Source organism: Cetorhinus maximus, chromosome 6 (assembly GCF_964194155.1).
Source record: "Cetorhinus maximus chromosome 6, sCetMax3.hap1.1, whole genome shotgun sequence".
In the NCBI taxonomy this organism is placed as follows: Eukaryota; Metazoa; Chordata; class Chondrichthyes; order Lamniformes; family Cetorhinidae; genus Cetorhinus; species Cetorhinus maximus.
The window spans coordinates 63,867,896-63,890,114 of NC_135884.1; the positions used below are offsets into that span (position 1 = coordinate 63,867,896).

Sequence of the window (22,219 nt, forward strand, 5' to 3'; positions counted from 1 at the left end):
ATGTTGATGGGCTAAGAGACCTTAATGTCCATTTTAAATCCTTAAAAATGGCAGGGCAAGCTGAGGTCATTAAAAAAGCATATGGGTTACTTAGGGTTATAGAAACACAGGACTTAGGAGCAGGAATAGGCCATTCAGCCTTTGAGTCTGCTCCGCCATTCAATAAGATCATGGGCAGAATTTTACGACAGCGGGATTTTACATTCCCGCTGTCGTCAATGGCATTTATAACGGCCCGTCGCATTTTATGGTCCCGTCCCCGCTGAAACGGGGCCGTAAAATTCTGCCCCATGGCTGACCTGGTTGTGGTCTCAACTCCACTTTGCCACTACTCCCCATAACCCTTGTCTACAAATATAAATATATAAATTTATAAATAGCAGAATAGAATATAAAAGTGAAAAGATCATGCTAGAACTTCATAAATCACCGGTTAAGCCTCAACTGGAGTATTATGGACAACTTTGGACACCACACTTTAGGAGAGCAGATTCACTACGATGTTGCCAAGGACGAAGGATCTCAGTTATAAGAAAGCTTGGAGAAGTTAGGACTGTTCTCCTTGGAACAGAGAAGGTTAAGGAGTTTAATATTTTTGAAAATGGATATATCCCAGGCCCAGACGAAATATTTCCTAGCCTGTTGTGGGAAGCAAGAGAAAAAGTAGTGAAGGCTCTGCCCATCTTTTTCCAATCCTGTACCATAGCTACAGTTATGGTACCGAAGGACAGTGAACATTGTACTGTTGTTTAAATGGGGATAGACCAAGTAATTACAGGCCAATTAGCCTAATATCGGCGGTAGGAAAATTATTGGAAAAAATTCCGTGGGACAGGATGAATCTTCATTTGGAAAGACATGGATTAATCAAAGACACTCAACATGGATTTGTTAAGGGAAGTTATTGTCTGACTAATGTGATTGAATTTTTTGAGGAGGTAACCAGGAGGGTCAATGAGGGTTGTGCATTTGATGGAGCCTTATGTGGATTTTAGCAAGGTCCCACATGGCAGGCTGGCCACAAAAGTAAAAACCTGTGGAATCCAGGGCAAAATGCCAAGTTGGTTCCAAAATTGGCTCAAAGGCAGGAAGCAAATAGTCATTAGTTGTTTTTGTGACCAGGTGTCTGTTTCCATTGGGGTTCTGCAGGGCTCAATACTGGGTCCCTTGCTTTTTGTGGTATATATCAATGATTTGTACTTGAATGGAGGGGGTATGATTAAGAAGTTTGCAGATGATAGAAAAATTGTCCATGTGATTGGCAATGAAAAAGAAAGCTGTAGACTGGTGGAAGATATCAATGGACCCATCAGGTGGGTGGAATAGTGGCAGATCAAGTTCAATCCGGAGAAGTGTGAAATAATGCATTTGGGGAAGGCTAACACGGCAAGGGAATACAGAATAAATGGTAGAATACTGAGGTGTAGAGGAACTAAACGTCCCAAAGGTATCTGAAGGTGGCTGGACAGGTAGATAAAGTGGTCAAGAAGACAAAAGTATTTACCTTTATTAGCCAAGGCTAGAGCTGGGAGGTTATGTTAGACATGCATGAAGCACTGGTTAGGCCACAGCTGGATTACTGTGTGCATCTCTGATCACTGCATTTTAGGAAAGATGTGATGCACCAGACAGGATACAGAGGGGATTTATGAGGACATTGTCTGGACTATAAAATTTTAGTTATGAGGAAAGATTGGATAAACCACAGTTGTTTTCTTGGAATCAAGGAGGCTGAGCGAGACCTAATTAATATGCATAAATTGAGAGGCCTTGATAGGGTGGATGGGAAAGCCCTATTCCTGTTGATTGAGGGCCCCATAACTGGGGGCATAGTTTTAAGGTAGGATGTTTAGAAGGAATTCAAGGAGAATTTTATTCACCCAGAGGGTGGTGGGGATCTGGAACTTACTGCCTGAAAGAGAGGTAGAGGCAGAAACACTCATAACAAAAGTACTTGGGATGCACTTGACGTGCTATAATTTCTAAGGCTATGGACCAATAGCTGGAAAGTGGATTTAGGCTGAGTGGCTACTTGTCAACAGGCACAGTGAACCAAATGGCCACCTTCACGCTTACACAAACATATTTAGAGCAGGAGTAAGCCATTTGGACCCTTGAGCTTGTTCCACCATTTAGTATGATCATGGCTGATTTCATTGTGACCTCAACTCCACTTTCCTGTCTACCCCCTATACTCTTTGACTTGTCAATCAATAATCTGTCTGTAAATTTCTATGATTCTATGACCAAATAGATCAAAATATATCAAGATGAGAGGTTTAGATAGGGGAAATGGAAAAAAACGATTTCCCCTGGCAAGTAGTCAATAACTAGAAGTTAGGGATTCAGAATCATTGACAAAACATTTAGAGAGGAGATAAGGATAGATTTATTCACTCCGAATTGTCGGGATCTGGAAAGCTCAGCTTTAAAAGGTGGTGAAAGCTGATTCCATAAGTCATTTTAAAAGGGAGTTGGACAGGTACTTCAGGATGAGGAATTTGGAGAATTATGGACAGAAAAAACGGGGTATGGAGCTAAGCATGACTGCTCTGTGAACAACAGCACAGGCACAATGGGCCAAATAGCTTTTCACTTTTTAAAAGGCCTCTTTCTATGGTTCTCTTTGTATATGTTGTAGGATATAATATATAAACATATACATTTTTCTATCGGCCACTGCTGATTACAACCACTACCAGTATCTCAGTTTAGCTTTTTTACTCCATGCTTTTTTGAAGCACTTAACAAATGTTGTGCATGGTGTTTTAAATGCAGTAGAAGTATATATACACGTATACTGAGGGAAGCAAAGAGCTGGCACAGGCATGGGCTGAAATCTCCTTCTGTGCTGTATGATTCGGTGCTCTCAAATGGAAAATATTTCTTTGCTGTTTCTATTGGGCATCTACCTGTTTCAGGGTTCAAATCCAAAAGGATGAAGATATAAAATTCCCTATCACATGTTCCCTCCCCCCTGACAAACGCCAGCTGCAGCTTTTATTGGAATGCATGATCTGCTCAGTAAATATGGAGGTGGTGTCTTTCTGCTGCACATTAATAATCTTGGCACTGTGCGACAGATAAACAACACCTAAAACTAATGTTTTAATAAAAATACTTAATACACAATCAGAAATTCCATCTGACATGTCTGTGTTGGGAGAATTCTCCAACAGATAAGTTGCAGCTCCATATTACTTATTTTGATTAATTTTTACCTCCTTTCATCTTTTCTAAAAAAAATCCTGATGCCCAAGAGTGAACTGTTATCACTGTAGCTTGTAATGTAAAGCCATGTTTGGGGAAAAACCACACCCCTGGCTGGTTTGTGGATGACACTCTGAAGGAAAGTGCCTCATCTTTGTTTATGTGCATTACACAAGTGTGGGAGGTGATAGAAGTTGTAAGTAGCGATCACCAGGGTGTTAATTATATGTACTCCATCTGTGGCTCATCATTAGTTTAGGTAAGCAATCCCTGTTATAAAAATGGAAAATGCGGGAAATACTCAGCAGGTCTGGCAGCATCTGTGGAGAGAGAGAAGCAAAATTAACATTTCAGGTTTGTGACCTTTCATCAGAACTCTCTTAGTTGTATGCTGAAGGAATGTGAATTGCTCATGTTATGATCCCTGGAGAGACCGATAACATTTAAAAGCAAGGAATCCTCAGAAAGCCAACGGAAAGAAAACCAATGGACGAGATTTCACTTTTTAAAACTTATACTGTAACAAACCAACTAAAATCATCACAATTGAAACATTATTAACAGGCAAAGGATATTTCAAACGGAGATAAATTTCACTTTAAGGTTGATATAACAAAGATGCACCTCACATAGTTACAAGCACTCGCATTACTTCCTGCACAAATGTGGGACCAGGTGCAATATCATAATCTTTCCAGCTTGCCTCTGCTATGTAGCATCTCTCCCTTCCCACTCATTTATCTTAGTCCTTGAGTCACATTTACCCGTAGCCGCATCCCATTCAAAGTCCATGCATACGGTTGCCATCGACAAGGCGCACATCTCCAAACCCCCTCTCGATCGGGTCACAACAGTCCTAATGGCACAGAGGCACTCTTCTCCAGCCCCTTTAAATTGTCTGGTGGGCTCTGACAACACAAACAGTGGCAATGGGGCTTGTCCAATCCACGATCCATTGCCCTTCCTGTCTTTAGCTCTCTGCTCTTTCCAACTGTATAACACAGAACAGAGACTGTGTTACTGTATATTCTCAGAGATCTGATTCAACACCAGAATCTGTTTGAAGACTGTCAAACAGAAAGCTGTTCCATTTGGAGAGAACCTCACTTGTTTCCTCTTGACATGAATTCTCAGTATGTTCTGAACTGCCAAACAGAAAATACAGGCTGACCCAACCCCACTGCAATTAGCTTTCTACTTACCCTTTGCTTCTTAGCTGGTAATCCCCTTGGCAACCCCAGGTCACATGTGCATTTCTTAGAACATAATGATGTCATCATCAGGAAATTAATGAACCCGCTATCAGAATATTCCCCAGCCCACATTGGTCTTAAAAGAGACATTGCACAAAAAGAAAATATATACTTAAAGTACATGGTCATCACACTCTTTGAGTTTCTGAAACCAGGGTTCGAAAGGTATCAGGGTAGTCCCCAATGAGAATTTTTGCAATTGCAATTGGTAGCATTTTTGCCTCATGAGTCAAAAGGATGTGCGTTTAAGCCCCCCTTCAAAGACTTGAGTACAAAATCTAGCTGACACTCTCAATACATTACTGTACTCTGTACCTTACAGCCAATGAAGTCCTTTTTTTTGAAGTGTAATAACTGTTGTAATGTAGGAAATATGGCAGCCAATTTGCACACAGCAAACTCCCACAAACAGCAATGTGAATAATGGCCAGAAAATGCTTTCGTGATGTCAATTCAGGGATTAATGTTGGCCAGGTCACATGGGTTAACTCACCTGCCCTCTTTGAAATAATGTCATGGGATCTTTTACAGCCACGTGAGAGTGCCGACTGGCCCTCAGTTTAACATTTTTTTGAAAAACAGCACTTGTACCTGCTCAGTACTACATTTTGATTTTTGTGTAGGCACCTAAATGCAAGTCTTTCTTTATGCCTCATCGGTAATCATAAGACTATTAGAAGTATTTGGATGTGCACTTGCGATGCCATGGCATACAAGCGTATGGGCCTAGTGCTGGAAATTGGGATTAGAATAGTTAGGTACTTGTTTGACTGGCGCAGACTCGATGGGCCGAAGGGTCTTTTTCTATGTTGTAGACCTCTATGACTATATGACTCTAAGACATAGGAGCAGAAGTAGGCTATTCGGGCCATTGTGTCTGCTCCGCCATTCAATGAGACTATGGCTGATCTAATTATCCTCAACTCCACTTTCCTACCTTTTCCCCATAACCCTTGATTCCCATACTCATTAAAAATCTGTCTATCTCAGCCTTGAATGTACTTAACAACCCAGCTTCGACAGCCCTCTGCGGTGAAGAATTCCACAGATTCACTACCCTCTGAGAGAAGAAATTCCTCCTCATCTCTGTTTTAAATAGGCGCCCCCTTACTCAGATTATGCTCTCTGGTCCTAGATTCTCCCACAAGGGGAAACAACCTCTCAGCACCTATCCTGTCAAACCCCCTAAGAATCTTATATGTTTCAATAAGGTGGCCTCTCATCTTTTAAGCTCCAGTGAGTACAGGCCCAACCTACTTAACCTCTCCTCATAGGAAAATCCCTCCATACCTGGAGTCAACTTAGTGAACCTTCTTGGGATGGCCTCTAATGCCAGTATATCTTTCCTTAGATAAGGGGGCCAAAACTGTTCACAGTATTCCAGGTGTGGTCTAACTAGTGCCTTGTATAGTTTTATCAAGACTTCCCTATTTTTACACTCCATTCCCTTTGAAATAAAGGCCAACGTTCCATTTGCCTTCCCTATTACCTGTTGAACTTAAATGTTAGCTTTTTGGGATTCATGCACAAGGACTTCCAAATCCCTCTGTGCTGCGGCCTTCTGCAGTCTTTCTCCATTTAAATAATATTCAGCTCCTCTGTTTTTCCTGCCAAAATGCACCACCTCACATTTCCCCACATTATATTCCATCTGCCAAGTTTTTGCCTGCTCACTTAACCTGTCTAGATCCCTCTGTAGACTCCTTCTGTCATCCTCATCACCTGTCTTCCCATCTATTTTTATATCATCGCAAACTTGGCAATAGTACATTCACTTCCCTCATTTAAGCCATTAATATATATTATAAATAATTGAGGCCCCAGCAGTGATCTCTGTGGCACTCCACTAGTTACAAGTTGCCATCCTGAAAATGCCCCCCTTATCCCAACTCTGTCTTCTATTAGTTAGCCAATCCTCTGTCCTGCTAATATACTATCCCCAACACCATGGGCCCTTATCTTATTAAGTAGCCTTATGTGCGGTACCTTATTGAATGCCTTTTGGAAATCCAAATATATTACATCTATTAGTTCCCTTTATCTATCCTGCTTGTCACCCCCTCAAAGAATTCTAGTAAATTTGTCAGGCATGATTTCCCCTTATGAAGCCATGCTGACTCTGCTTGATTAGATTATGTATTTCTAAGTGCTATGTTTTTCCATCCTTTACAATCAACTCCAACATTTTCCCAATGACAAATGTTAAGCTAACTGGCCTATAGGTACCTGTTTTTTGTCTCCCTTTTTGAATAAGGGTGTTACATTGGCCATTCTCCAATCCTCTGGGACTTTTCCAGAATCTAAGGATTCTTGCAAGATTACTACCAGTGCACCCACTATCTCTGTCGCTACTTCCTTTAATATCCTAGGGTGCAACCCATCAGGTCCAGGGGATTTATTGGCCTTTAGCCCCATTAGTTTCCCTAGTACTTCTTCTCTAGTGATAGCTATTGTATTTATTTCCTCCCACCGTTTTTCCCCTTGATTATTTAGTATTTTTGGAATGCTATTGGTGTCTTCTAGCATGAAGACTGATACAAAGTATTTATTCAACTCCTCTGCCCTTTCCTGGTTCCCCATTATTATTTCCACAGCCTCATTCTCTAAGGGGCCTATGTTCACTTTGGCCTCTCTCTTCCTTTTAATATATTTAAGGAAGCTCTTACTGTCCATTTTTATATTACTTGCTAGTTTATCCTCAAAATATATTTTCTCCCTCTTTATTTTTGTTGGTCATCTTTTGTTAGCTTTTAAAACTTTCTCAATCTTCTGGCTTACCACTAACCTTTACCACATTGTATGTTTTTTCTTTCAATTTGATACTGTCCTTAACTTCCTTGGTTAACCATGGTTGGTTTATCCCTTTCCTTGAATTCTTCTTCCTCACTGGGATATATCTTTGTTGAGATATAACAATCTCTAGGACAGACAGATTTCTCTATGCAAAAAGTCAGGGGACCATAGTTTCCCTACGGAACTTTGCACTGGTCCTGAGAAAACACCTGTGTTACCAATAAATTGAAACCAAGTCATTTGATGATGTCTCGTGTGTAAAATCCCTGTACTTTGACTATTAATGTAACCAGCTGATATCACCGTTTCAGAAATCAGAATACAGTCTTGGATTTTGACAAATACCCAGTCGGCTTGAGGAAGGGTAAAAACTTTGAATGTCCAGGAGTTAAGTTGGAGCCATTGAATTCGTACAGTGCAATTACATTAACACGCTATTGCAACATGTGGTTGGTATAGGTCAGAGTGGCCATGGATGCACTAAATTAGTGGATAACACAACCTGTGTTAGTGGGAAACTTAAATGGGGCTGAGGAGGTGATTAGATTTAATAGCCTGATTCTGACACAGAGTACTAAAGAGAAATTTCTATTTGCATTCTTTGTGTCTGCAATACAGCTGAAATAATCTCAAATACGCACACAAACAACAGGCCAACATCTGGTGTTCATCAGTCCATTTGTCCAACACTCACAGCACTAACCTCAGTTATGTTCTTCCATCATCGATTTGGAAATATGTGATAGAGACCCGATGTACTTGCCTCGGATAAAGAGCAGTGCATTCAAACTTATTCCAATGCATTTATATTTTGTATAATTTTGAGAAAACAAAGCAAATGGCTAAGGCTCTCAATGCAGATAGTCCGATTGTCAAAGAGACAAAGAGCAAATGTGATAAATTAGAAAGAAAGCATGAGTTTCAAAATATGAAGATTGTCGGAGGAAAGAAGACTGAAGAGAGGAAGAGAGAGGCATTTCACTGTTCAGAGGTCCTGGAAAAGAATGAATGAGAGTAGGAAACTGTATTATGCTTTTTAACATAATGTGGATGGAGGAGATAGAGGAAGGAAGCATAGGACAGATGTTTGCAGCTCAAGTTATTAATATTCACATATCTACATAAAAGGATCAAGGGAGCTTTTTATCATGAAGACAAAGCCCTAAGTCAAAAGCACCTTTATTTTGTGCAAGTGTGTTCTAGTACCACTGGCTCAGAGCATCAGTCTCACACTGCTGGTGGAAATCTCTCATCTAACAATCCTCCTAGTGACTGTCCTTGGTGAATCTAGTGAATTTTCTTTCAGGTCGCCACTGGCTATGCACCATGGTCTGCTTGCTTTAGAGTGATGTTTAACCCAGTGTAATATAAGTTAAACAAATTACGGTGACGGAGAGAATAAAATTATTAATGCTTACTAGGGGTGCAACTTAATCTGATTGCTAAACTTGAGCTCAGAAAATACACATTATTGACTGTGGCATCAACTCTCACAGACTCTTTCCGTGGGGGAACAAGTTGCAACCTAAGGGCCAGCACTACATGAATATCTGGCAGGGAGACTTCCCATACCACAACACAGCAGATGATGGATACGCCAACACTGCCCCTGTAAGTGCCTGTTCCCAGAGCCATTCAATCTCAATGTTAGTTGCATATTAATCAGTCTTCTGTGGCATTGCTCCAAGTGAGTGAAAGGATGTGCTGAAGTGTAAAAGGAAGTGCATGCTGTATCAAAACTGTTAATGAATTGCCAACCATGGTGTTGCATTTTTTTTAACCTACTTCAGATTTCTTTGTGATGCTGTTTCTCTCCGCTTCTGCCTTGCTTCTGTGCCTCTTTCTTTCTTTAATCTTCCACTAACTCTTTGTTCCTCGCTCTCCCATCATTTGCTTCTTGATCTGCCTTTCTTCAGGTGTGAGGTGGTGGGTGGCATGGCATGGTGTGAAAAACAGGCACCAGCAGCTGCTGGCTGTGTTTTGGATAGTGACTGTGTGGATAATGAGGCCTTCAGCAGCTGCCTTTGCTTCCACCTTTCCCAAACACATGTTCTCACCTCCTGATCATTCCCATTGTGTCCCCCTATCCCTTCACCTTCCTACTGCCCTTTACTCCCGTTACATCTTTCCCTTCAAACAATCTGCACAGCCCTTGTATCCTTACCTCCCCCCTTGCTCTCCAACCACTCTCCCCTCTGTTGTTAACACCCCCCACCAAAGGTAAGCGGTAAGTGGCAAGAGAGTCCCTTACCCTCAGCCTACTTTCCTCCTCCCGTGACTCCCTCATCGTTTCTTCCAAACTGTTTCTATCAAAGAGGTTTTTGTTTGCTTTAAACACGCAACCTGTGTTTGTTTTTAATTAGAATGTGGAAAGTGCCCTTCACGTGCCCTCTTTCTTCTGCTTAATGAACTTTTTTAAAAGGTCTGCAGAAGACATAACCAAAACTACAGCAGGCTTGCAATCAGAATGGCGCCATTTTCTTATGTAAATTTTAACTCTATAAAGCTTTAGAAATGTTTTCTTTTCAAAGTTATTTGAAATAAATCTACTCAAAAAAGCTGCTGATGTTGACATCTGTCTGAGTGGTAGTGATATATGTTGGGGAAATATAAATTAAAGCGTTAAAAGACACAGAAGAGAATTGAATGGATAAATTTAATCACATTATCTATGAAATGTGTATTTTTTTCCATTTTGTTTAGATTCTGATTTTGGATGTTACAAATTTCAAGTATTGAGGGAAAAATTGTACAACAAAAAGTTTCAGAAAGTATTGAGTGACATGATTGCAGAATTACAGCTTTTGCGCCTCTTATGACCAATTGCCTGCTAATTCTATGAAGAAAGCTAATTCTAAATATCCATACTCACACATGATGACTAAATACTTGGGCACATATTTTTCTCCTTTGTGTTTGGTTGTAAATGTGCAATCCATCTAAATAAATGTCTTCTGGGAAGTTTATAGACCCATAACTGGTCGTACACAGTTTTTCATTCATATAAATTGCTGGACAGTAGATCAGGAAAGTTCGGTTTGCAGGCATGTGATTCCTCCTGCCTAGTTTTCCTTGATACTTTCTGCTGAGGTGACTGTTTACAGCCAAATGCAAAAGAGAAAAATGTGCTTTCCAAAAAAACCATAACCTGGTGCGAGTCAGTGCCTTCAGAGATGGGAGGGCAAGGATTTGAGAGGGCTGGAGGAGGAAGATTTGCCAAACAGTAATTTTTCAAAAAACCATTATTGGGGAAACCAATGTATTGGTGCTCCAATGCATATATATCACAGGCAATTCCCCACATAGCAGGTTTCCAGTCCTTCCTTTCTGTTAGAAAGAAAGTGCAGAGTGGACAATTCCTTACAGAGAAGGATAGTCACCCAGTTCAGAAACAAATTTTGTTTACAGAAGCGGTCAACTGGAAGGGAAGGGGAGGGTAGGTTGAGTTATTCAGGGTTTTATTATATGTTGTCCTATTAACGTTTATACACTTTTCATAGTTACAGTACGTGGATAGCAATATTTAGTGGTTTCGCTAATTGAAGAATTGAGGCATTTTTGACAATGAAAGGAACAAATGTGAAGTGTTGGATCCGTAATGTTGCTTCTGATCTGTATATGTTGAGATATGATGTTTATTGATGCTTATTTTTAGTTCAACAGTGATAATTTATTCAAATAAATATTTGCTTAAGGCTTTGAGATCTGTTGTGTTGCAATGAATTAATGTTGGCATGAAGAGAACATGACATATTGTGGCTAAAAGACCCTAACTACAGTTACCATTTGTTCCTCCCACCATCTCACAGGTCACCACCTTTCCTCCCAATGGTTATGGTCTCTTCAACATGGTTGGGAATGCCTGGGAATGGACATCTGATTGGTGGTCTGTACACCACACTACTGATGAGTTAGAGAATCCTGTAAGTAGCTTAGTTGCTCAGCTGTGGCTGTGATAGGACGGTCCATGTCTTGTGAACATTGCACAGTTGGTTTTCTGAACCTGCACTGCTGATACAGGGGCATTTGTTGTGAAATCGAGGCCGTGTCTCCCATGGTTTCCTGACCATTGGCATTGGGACAGAAACTGGCAGGCAGCGCAGACCTGCAACTTTCCTATCTGTGTGACGACTGGTTGGCATTCCCTGCCAGGAGTGTAGACTGTAGGGAAATTGGTTCCTTGATGTGATCACATATAATGCTTGTAGGGATGTTCAACTTTTGATGGGACTGGACTCTTTGTAAATTTGTATCTGATGTTGCTAGTAAGGAGGATTTATCTGTGACCCATGAACTATTTTTACTTCTCTTGGTTTATAAAGTAATTTACTTTCCTTTAGTTTACTGAGACTATACAAAACGGTAGATGGGGAGAGAATGTTTCCTCTTGTGGGAGAATCTAGAACTAGGGGTCACCATCTAAAAATAAGGGGTCCCCATTTAAAACGGAGAATTTTTTTCACTCAGACGGTCGTGAGTCTTTGGAACTCTCTTCCTGAAAAGGTGGTAGAAGCAGAGTCTTTGAATATTTTTATGGCAAACTAGGGGGTGATTGGTTATCGAGGGTAGGCAAGATGCAGATATCAGGTTACTGTCAGATCAGCCATGATCTTATTCAATAGTGGAGGAGGCCCGAGGGGCCGAATGGTCTACTCCTGCTCCTTGCTCATATGATAAATTAGGTACAGAACCTGCTTTCTGCTAATCCATACCCAAAGCTATACACTTAGGAGATGACAATACCTCGGTGTCACTGGACCTTTGATCTTGCTGTGCTTTTCTACAAAAGATTCCTTAACTGTAAGCCTAGGAACACAAATCAGTCCTTTGCTATGCTTTGGAGGAGCCGAGGACTTGTTGCTTTTGTGGCTGAATGATGTGACCTGCCTGTGTATGATTCCTTTACTGATTAAAAATCTGTCTACCTCAGCCTTGAATATACTTAACAACCCAGCCTCTACAGCCCTCTGCGGTAAAGAATTCCACAGATTCACTACCCTCTGAGAGACGGAATTCCTCCTCATCTCTGTCTTAAATGGGCGACCCTTTACTCTGAGATTATGCCTTCTGGCCCTAGAGGAAACAACCTCTCAGCATCTACCCTGTCAAGCCCCCTAAGAATCTTGTATGTTTCAATAAGGTTGCCTCTTATTCTTCTAAACTCCAATGAGTACAGGCCCAACCTACTCAACCTCTTCTCATAAGAAAATCCCTCCATACCTGGGATCAACCGTGAACCTTCTCTGGACTGCCTTCAATGCTAGTATATCTTTCCATAGATAAGGGCCTATTTTTATATTCCATCCCCTTTGAAGTAAAGGCCAACATTCCATTTGCCTTCCCTATTACCTGCTGAATTTGTGGTTCTGCTAGCTTTTTGTGATTCACACACAAGGACCCCCAAATCCCTCTGTGTTGCAGCTTTCTTCAGTCTTTCTCCATTTAAGTAATATTCAGCTCCTCTATTCTTCCTGTCAAAGTGCATAACCTCATATTTTCTCACATTATATTTCATCTGCCAGGTTTTTGCCCACTCACTTGACCTGTCTATATCCCTCTGTAGACTCTTTGTGTCATCCTCACCACTTGCCTTCCACCTATTTTTGTGTCATCTGCAAATTTGGCAATAGTACATTCACTTCCCTCATCAAAGCCATTAATATATATTGTAAATAATTGTGGCCCCAATACTGATCCCTGCAGCACTCCACTAGTTACAGGTTGCCATCCTGAAAATGCTCCCTTTATTCCAACTCCCTGTCTTCTATTAGTTAGCCAATTCTCTACCCATGCTACTATACTATCCCCAACACCATGGGCTCTTATCTTATTAAGTCCAGTACCTTGTTGAATGCCTTTCAGAAATCCAAATATATTACATCTACTGCTTCCCCTTTATCTATCCTACTTGTTACCTCCTCAAAGAATTCTAATCAATTCATCAGGCATGATTTCCCCTTCATGAAGCCATACTGACTCAGCTTGATTATATTATGTATTTCTAAATGCTCTGCTATTACATCCTTTATGATAGACTCTTAACATTTTCCCAATGATAGATGTTAAGCTAACTGGCCTTTAGTTACCTGTTTTTTCCCTCCCTTCCTGTTTGAATAAGGGTGTTACATTGGCAGTTTTCTAGTCCTCTAGGACTTTTCCAGAAGCTAAGGATTCTTGGAAGATTACTGTCAGCGCATCCACTATCTCTGTATCTATTTCCTTTAATATCCTAGGATGTAACCCATCAGGTCCAGGGGACTTATCAGCCTTTAGCCCCATTAGTTTCTCTAGTACTTTTTCTCTAGTGATAGTTATTGCATTTATTCCTCCTCTTCCCCCCCGCCCCCCCCCCCAACCCCACCCAACCCCACACCCTTTTGTACCTTGATGACTTCGTATTTTTGGAATGCTATTATTGTCTTCTACCATGAAGACTGTTGCAAAATATTTATTCAACTTCTCTGCCATTTCCTGGTTCCACATTATTATTCCCCCAGCCTCATTCTCTAAAGGGCCTATGTTCACTTTGGCCTTTCTCTTCCGTTTTATATATTTTGAGAAGCACTTCCTGTCCATTTTTATATTACTTGCTGGTTTACCCTCAAAGTTTATTTTCTCCCTCCGGCCCCACCACCCTTTCCTTCCTGCCTCTCATTTCAAAAAGTCCCTGAATATTTAGTTACAAGCTTTGGTCTCCTTGTAACCATGTCTCCGCAATGGCTATAAGATCATACCCATTAACTTCTGTTTGTGCCATTAATTCATTTTTTTTGTTCCGAATACTACGTGCATTTAAGTAAAGAGCCATTAATTTTGCCTTTTTATCCTTTTTCCCTCTTTAACCGTATTTGCAGTTTTTTTTATTTTTGTACACAAAGCCTACGTTTCCCCTCTCCAGAAACCTCCCCCCCCCCACTCCCCTATTTAGTTTGAAGCCCTCTTTACAGCCCTAGTTATTTAATTTGCCACGACACTGGTCCCAGCATGGTTCAAGTGAAGCCTGTGCCACCGGAACAGCTCCCTTCTACCCCAGTACTGGTGCCAGTGACCCATGAACTGAAACCTATTCCTCACCAATCTCTGAACCACGCATTTAACTCTTTGACTTTATTTGCCCTATGCCAATTTGCCCATGGCTCAGGTAGTAATTCCAAGATTATTACCTTGGAGGTCCTGTTTTTTAATTTAGCTCCTAACTGTTCAAATTCTTTCAGCTGAACCTCCTTTCTAGTCCTATCAATGCCGTTGGCACCAACTTGGACGACAATAACTGGATCCCTCCCCTCCCACTCCAAGTTCCTCTCCAGCCCCGAGGAAGTCCTTAACCCTGGCACCGGGCAGGCAACACAGCCTTCAGGACTCACGCTCACGGCTGCAGAGAACAGTATCTATCCCCCTAATTATACTGTCCCCTACCATTACTACGTTCCTATTTCCTCTCCCCACTTGAATGGCTCCCTGTACCACGGTGACCAAGAGTCAGAAGTCACATGTGTTGTGTATAAAGGGGAACGGGTGGATGTACTGTACTTAAATTTCCAGTAGGCATTTGATAAGGTGCCACATCAAAGCTAATTGCGGAAAATAAAAACTCATATTGTAGGGGGTAACATATTGGCATGGATAGAAGATTGGCTAGCTAACAGGAAACAGTTGGCATAAATGGGTCATTTTCTGGTTCACAGGATGTGATGAGTGGTGTCCCACAGGGATCAGTGCTGGGGCCTCAACTTTTTACAATTTATATAAATGACTTGGATCAAGGAACCAAAGGTATGGTTGCTAAATTTGCTGACAACACAAAGATAGGTAGGAAAGTAAGTTGTGAAGAGAACATAAGGAGACTACAAAGAGACATGGGTTAAGTGAGTGGCAAAGATCTGGCAAATGGAGTATAATGTGGGCCAATGTGAAATTGTCCATTTTGGCAGGAAGAATAAAAAGAAGCATATTATCTAAATGGAGCGAGATTGCAGTGCTCTGAGATTCAGAGGGATCTGGGTGTCTTAGTGCATGAATCACAAAAGGCTAATATTCAGGTACAATAAGTAATTAGGAAAGCTAATATAATGTTATTGTTTATTGTGAGGGGAATTGATTATAAAAGTAGGGAGATTATGCTTCAGCTGTACAGTGCACTGGTGAGACTGCATCTGGAGTACTGTTTACAGTACTGGTCTTCTTATTTAAGGAAAGTTGTAAAAGCGTCAGAAGCAATTCAGAGAAGGTTTACTAGACTAATACCAGGAATGGACGGGTTGTCTTAAGAGGAAAGGTTGGACAGGTTAGGCTTGTGTCGACTGGAGTTTATAAGAGTAAGAGGTGACTTGATTGAAACCTTTAAGATCCTGAGGGCTCTTGACAGGATGGATGTGGGGAGGATGTTTGCTCTTGTGGGAGAATCTAGAACTAGGGGTCACTGTTTAAAAATAAGTAGTCGCTCATTTAAGACAGAGGTGAGGAAATTTTTTTCTCTCAGGGCCGTGAGTCTTTGGAATTCTCCTCCTCAAAAGACAGTGGAAGTAGAGTCTTTGAATATTTTTAAGGCGGAGGTAGATAGATTCTCAATTAACAAGGGGGTGAAAGGTTCTCAGGGTTAGGCAGGAATATGGGGTTGAGGTTACAATCAGATCAACCATGATCTTCATGAATGGCAGAACAGGCTTGAAGAGCTAAGTGACCTACTCCCTAATTCATATGTTTGTAACCAAGGGCACTAAGACCAAACATTGTGCCCCTATTGTTACTCTGAATTGGATCAGCCAACTCAACACGGATTGTGGGAACATTCTGCTTTGCTTAGCTTGATTCCACACTGCACATATCACTAAGCCATTAGGAGAGAGATGATTGGTTTTTTTACATTGCTTCAAAGCACTGAAGTATACACTCAATAGATATGACATGTTTAGACAAGCAAAACATGGCAGTGATTTTACTGCACCCAGACTTGACACATTTTATCTAATCGATAAGAAAACCTACAGGAACAATCCTGGGATAACCTGGGTAGTATACAGGCACAGTTTAATGCATTCCGAGAGCACAGATTTGAAGAAGGTGTTCAGAATAAGCAACATTAGTTTAACAAGTTACTACTTTGATCCAGTGGCAGCTTTATTTACAAGTGAATGAGAATAACGCAGTGTTACTTAATTGAAAGGTTTTTGCAGGAACATTTCAGACTGTGGCAGTTCAGGTTGAATAATCCTTCCATGAGCACAAAGCCTCAAACAACTCCTTTGCAAATCTTTGCAAGATGTTCCATTTGCATATCAAAGTGTGATGGAATCATCTCCCTGGCTGCTGTCAGCTGGGGCCATGTGCGTGTTGCTCATGCATTTTATGTGCCTCAGCATTGAAAAAATCTTGGGACTGGGAGGCACAGGGAATCCAACGGTATGAATAATAGAAGACTGGGTACACTTTCTCACCATCCTATACTGTACAATTTGCAAAAGAGAAGTCCTGATCACCCAGGTAAGATGACTATCCAGGGTCGAGGCAGAGACCGAAAGGGACAGGCAGAGTCTGAAACCATAGTTAAACTTTGTGTTATTGTAAGTGCATATTTTAAGCTTATCCTTCTCAGTGAACAGCCTGTATAACAGTTGTTTATGAAAAAAGAAAAATAACTCCCTTTTATGTTACGTTTACGAGAATCCTTAGGATGCACTTTATTACCAGAGAATTAATGTTTTTGCAGTGTAGTCACTGTTATAAAGGCAAAAGTGGGACATTTCTGTGCAAATTCTCAAATAATGAATTAGTGAATGAATGATCAGATGATCTATTTTAGTTTGATTAGGAAACAGGATCAATGTGTATATCAGGGTGAGCAAACTCTGGGTAGTGACCTCTATCTGAGAATGTGGCGGAGACAGATACAATCAGGCCTTTCAGAATGGAATTGGTTAGGCACCCGAAGAGAAAAAAGTACAGGGCTACAGGGAAAGGTTGGAGGGAGTGGGACTAACTGAGTTCTTGCAGAAAGCTGGTACAGTCACAACAGGCCAAATGGCCTCCTGTGCTGTAATTATTCTGATTTTACGGATTCTAGCAATCTGGCTCAAAAAACCCAGGCAACACATTTTCTTTCTGGGCTTATATTTCCTACTTGCTAAATTTCATAGGTTTGGAGGTTTGAAAATTTCTGTTCCTCAGGTTTTTGCCCAATGATGAATGAAATGTATTGGATTTGATTCAGAGGAACCAGAGAACCCAAAAATGTCAGTTTGTGTAAGGTGGGTACAAGCAAGGCAAATGTTTTATCCTCTTCTGTTTTGATTGTGCGCTGCAACTAAAGGTCCATTTGGTTGCTGGGGCCCAATTTAGTATTTCAACCACGCTAATGCAATTCTCAAGGTAGAGAAAAATAGGGGTCATGAAGATTCGAAACGTTGACTGATTTCTTCTCCACCGATGCTGCCAGACCTGCTGAGTTTTTCCAGGTAATTCTGTTTTTGTTTTGGATTTCCAGCATCCGCAGTAGCTTTTAGCTTTTTGTTTTTATCTCTGAGAAAAATAGGTACCTGACAATCTAATGAAGTCGATTGTGGTTAAGAGTAACTGCAGTCTTGTACGAACCACTGTCGAAGCAGTTGTTGTGGGCAACTTCATTCCATAAATCAATTATTCATCTGTGTAAATGAAGCATGTAAATGCAATTTGAATTGTTAATTTTAGTGTCCAGAGTTACATGTAACATTTGAAATAAAAAGATTAATGAGAGCTTTTCCACTGTCCTGGATTGATCCTTAGTCCAGCACAGACGCTGAAATAAATCCCTTGGATGCACTGTTAGCAAGTGACCTATATATACCGATGACTGCCTTATGCATTGAAATGAGGCCAGAAATTATTCTGTGGATCTTAAAGACCTAAGTTTTACTAGGAGTGTAGGAAGATGATGATTGCTGCTGTTGAAAAATAAACAAGGTTAGAAACAGTCATGTACAATAACACAACAATATTTAATGTTTTGACATTAAGGAAAACATCCTAAAGTGCTTTATCGAGATGCTAGGAAGAAATGAACACTGATCTAAAGAAGGAAATCATAGTAGAGAAATATCACCACCCACTAATGCAAGCGTCGTTTGGAGTTGCGCACCCCAGCTTTTTTTATATAGCGCACGGCCAATTCATTTAAGCCCAGGAGCTCCTCAATTTTTTTGGTGTGGCCACTCATGCATGGTAACTTAAAGGGGCAGACTAATGTGCAGTCAATGTGGAGACTCCCAGGTTTCTGTGCAGCTCTACTGCTTAGAGGGAATGTTGGTTTGTAAAATGGTGGCTATTTTTTTCTTCCCCCTCTCTTGTTTGGAGATTCACTTCACTCCTGAACAGTGCTGTTGATGATCCCCAGTATCTTTATTCTCTACAACAAGTGCTGGTACAATAACGGACTAAGTTGCTCTTTAGTTTGCATTGTGGTTTCTAATTGTAGGCTGATAAACTTGTTCATCTGCTGTAAAATAGAAGTTTGCTAGATTTCATCCAGTATCCCAACACTGGTATACATAGACGGCATGTAGAGGGGGAAAGATCTGATTTACTGGCTCCTGAAATAAATTGCCCTCTTTCCATGGTGCATAGTTTCTCATGTATATCAGACATGTCTGGTTGGACCTGAAAATGGACAATTAAAGCCCCTTAAATTGTTTGCGCCAAACTTATGTCAATTTAAATTAGGCACACATACGACTGGAAGATTTCATTTCTGTACTGATCTGAATGGATGCAGGTAAGAACTGATTGGAAGCTTAATAAAAGCTCTCTCATGCCAATTGAATCTCTAAATTACAGAACTGGTTTATTAAAAATAACATCAGCAATGGACAATATAGCAGGTTGCAAGTGGTGTACACCACCTCAGTGAAAAAATTAACAAACATTTCACTGAGTAATGTTTGACCTACATCAACATCTTTAACATAATGTACATGTTGGGTGTCGTTGCATTCAATGAATCTCCAGCCCCATCTCAATAGCCTCAGGAAAGTCACACAGATCAAGACCGTTAAAGATAGGCATCCTCTGAGGTTCAACCAGGAGCAAGGAAATCAAATATTTGTCTCAAAAATTGACCAAGCTGTCAAAAAGATGCCTGAAATTTTAAGTTAAAATCTGTGATATTATATTACAGTTGTTACCCAGCACTTTATTCTAGTTTAAATCATAAGTAAAGTAATGCAAATGCTGAAAATATTAAAACAAATAAACAGAACAAGCTAGAAATACGCAGCAGGTCGGGCAGCAGCTGTGGAGAAAGAAGTTAAATGGCCGAAATGTCACCTTCCTCAGGACTGCAAGAAATTACAGATATCTTGAAAATCAATCAAATTACCTTAATTTGATAGAATTCTGGACAAAGTCATCAGTCTTGGGTACGCAATCCTCCTTGGTTTGCAATCAACAATGGAAGTGACCTTCTGCATACCAGACCACGACATGTCCCCTGCAAACTGGAGAGCTGGCTAGCAGTAACCAAAATTAAAGTGACAAGGCACATCACAGAAATACATTGTGATAACATAAACTTTCTCATGATCTGAATTGTTTGAGAACAAGACTTTCCTTGGACTGCAGAAAATTATCTGGATTAAACTAGGAAATAAAGAAAAAAAAAGTGCAGTGCGGATAAGGAACCACAGAAGCTGTTGGCTTGTAGCTCCGTTTGTTGATGCTCCACAGGGAGCTTTAGTCCACTATAGGATGTTATTGATGTGGAGTGTTTTTACTCTCCCTCCTCCTGTGTGGAACACACTGAGATGTATTTATACATTCTAATACTTATTAATCATAGTAGATGAGCTGCCACAACTAAAAGTCAAGAACATTGTTCGCCTGTAAGTTTACCAATTCATCTCCATTATTTTAAGGAGGCTTTGTACTTGCATAATTCCCACATATTTATTCGTTTTCAAATTTGGCACCACAGTGCAATGTTACACAGAAACATAGATGAAAAACGACCACAGTCAAATTAAGTTGCATTCTACCACAACACCATGACAATGGAGATCTTGATCAGTCATAGTAATCAATCCCTATCAATTAATTTACAACAAATCCAGGAATGACACAAAGGAAACCAACATGGTTGACATATTGTACAAGGTTCAAAATTGTATAGTTGTGTTTGTGTAAGATGGTAGTTCACACACTTTGTTGGGTTTTACCATTGATATCTAATTTTTCTCTCAGTGAAATGTCAGCCGTTTAACTTCTTCTTCCACAGCTGCTGCCTAACTTGCTGAATATTTCTAGCTTTTTTTTGTTTTTGTAATTTCAGCTTTAGCAGTACTTTGCTTTTGATTTAAATTAGAATAAAGTGCTGCGTAATAGCTGCAATATTCAAGGGCTGTCTCACATCTAAAGAAAGTGTCACGCAGCTGGTAACCTGCATTTTCTTGCATCGTAGATTTTACATTTTAAAAAGTTCAGGCATCTTTGTCAGCTTGAGGCAATTTTTGAGACAAATATTTGATTTCTTTGTTCCTGGTTGAACTCCAGAGGAGAAAAGCATTCTATCTTGGATAGTCTTGACCTGTGAGATATTTCTGAGGCTATTTTGATAGGGCTGGACATTCAGTGGGTGCAGTGAAACCCCACTTGTACATTCTTAAGGAGAGACTGTGGTGTGGTTGTAAGGTTGCTGGACTAGTAATCCAGAGGGACATGCTTTGGGGGCATGGGTTCAAATCCCATCATGGCAGCTGGTGGAATTTGAATTCTGTTAATAAATCTGAAATATAAAGCCAGTCTCAGTAATGGTGACCATGGTAACTACCATCGATTGTCGTAAAAATCCATCTGGTTCACTAATGCCCTTTAGGGAAGGGAATATGCCATCCTTACCTGGTCTGGCCTACAGCAATGTTGTTGACCCTTAACAACCTTCTGAAATGGCCTAAAAAGCCACTAAGTTTAAGGGCAATTAGGGAAGGGCAATAAATGCTGGTCTTGCCAGCAAAGCCCGCATCCCATGAAAGAATAAAGAAAAAAAATCAATGCAGCTCAAGCACTACTGGCTAAATAATTAATTTTACATTAAGGAGGTGTACACCACTGCAACCTGCTGCATTTTGTAATGCCAGTGATTTTTAAAAATAATCGATTCTGTAGCTTATAGCCTGAGCCACTGTCCAGCTGTGAGTGCAACATCCCTATTAACCACTTCTCCCCTTTCCCAGCCCACGAGTGCAGATTGGCAATGCTTTTTGGGGTACAGATCTCAGGCATTAGCTTTCCCATGTGTATTTCCTTTAAATGGTCATACTTTCTTTGTATCTGTAAGCTATGTGACCATTTGGCGCATCACATTCACTTGAGCCCATTGACCCATCTGTACATGTACATTTTGCAGCAGTCATCATTGCCAAAGTTGTTTTCTTTTCAGTTCTAGCCCAGTGTCATTGAAGACAGTTGCAATCCCTCCCCTGTTCCCCTGGCTTCGATCACAGAGCAAGGATCAAACCTGGAACCTTCTGGTGTACTATTAGTTATTTCATTGAACAGTGGAGAGTCAGTGTTCAGTTTTTAAGGTTATAAAGACACTGCAGCTTTTTCTGAAAGATAAAATACCGATGGATTTAACTCCTGCGGTAGTATTTGACCTAGTTTCAGGATTACCTATTTGGAGCATGGAGAGATAAATCCAGGTCTCAATGCCTCAGCGACTGATGGGCTCTTTGCAGAATTTGATAGTGTCCAGGATTAGGTTGCTCTAAATTTGGCATTTGGCCTAAAATTTTAGATGACTTTCTGTCACGATCAAAGGATCTCAACGTTATGCATGTCAACTGAATAGAATTTTAAGTAATGGAATTATGACCTGCTCTTGTGGAGAAATTCAAAGCTGAAGGTAAAATCTGGCTGTGTTTATCGGAAGGCAGAATCTACTTTATGAAATACAGGCTTTTTAGTCAGAATTTGTGTTCCCTTATCTTGATAACACT

General features: G+C 40.5%; 1 protein-coding gene and 1 long non-coding RNA gene across 3 annotated transcripts in view; one reads left to right on the top strand and one right to left on the bottom strand.

Annotated features, from left to right (window-relative positions):
* Positions 1-22,219, top strand: part of sumf1 (sulfatase modifying factor 1) — a 140,654-nt gene that overhangs the window by 68,157 nt on the left and 50,278 nt on the right. For both annotated transcript variants that reach the window (XM_078543787.1, XM_078543786.1), the window contains exons 6-7: positions 8,753-8,867; positions 11,066-11,179. In XM_078543787.1, the coding sequence (XP_078399913.1) occupies positions 8,753-8,867; positions 11,066-11,179 (229 nt within the window). The remainder of the gene's footprint in view (positions 1-8,752; positions 8,868-11,065; positions 11,180-22,219) is intronic.
* Positions 3,707-21,243, bottom strand: LOC144681788 (uncharacterized). The gene is made up of 2 exons (XR_013576856.1): positions 19,606-21,243; positions 3,707-4,201 (listed from the first exon to the last, which is right to left on the bottom strand). It is a non-coding gene; the product is annotated as an uncharacterized LOC144681788 (long non-coding RNA).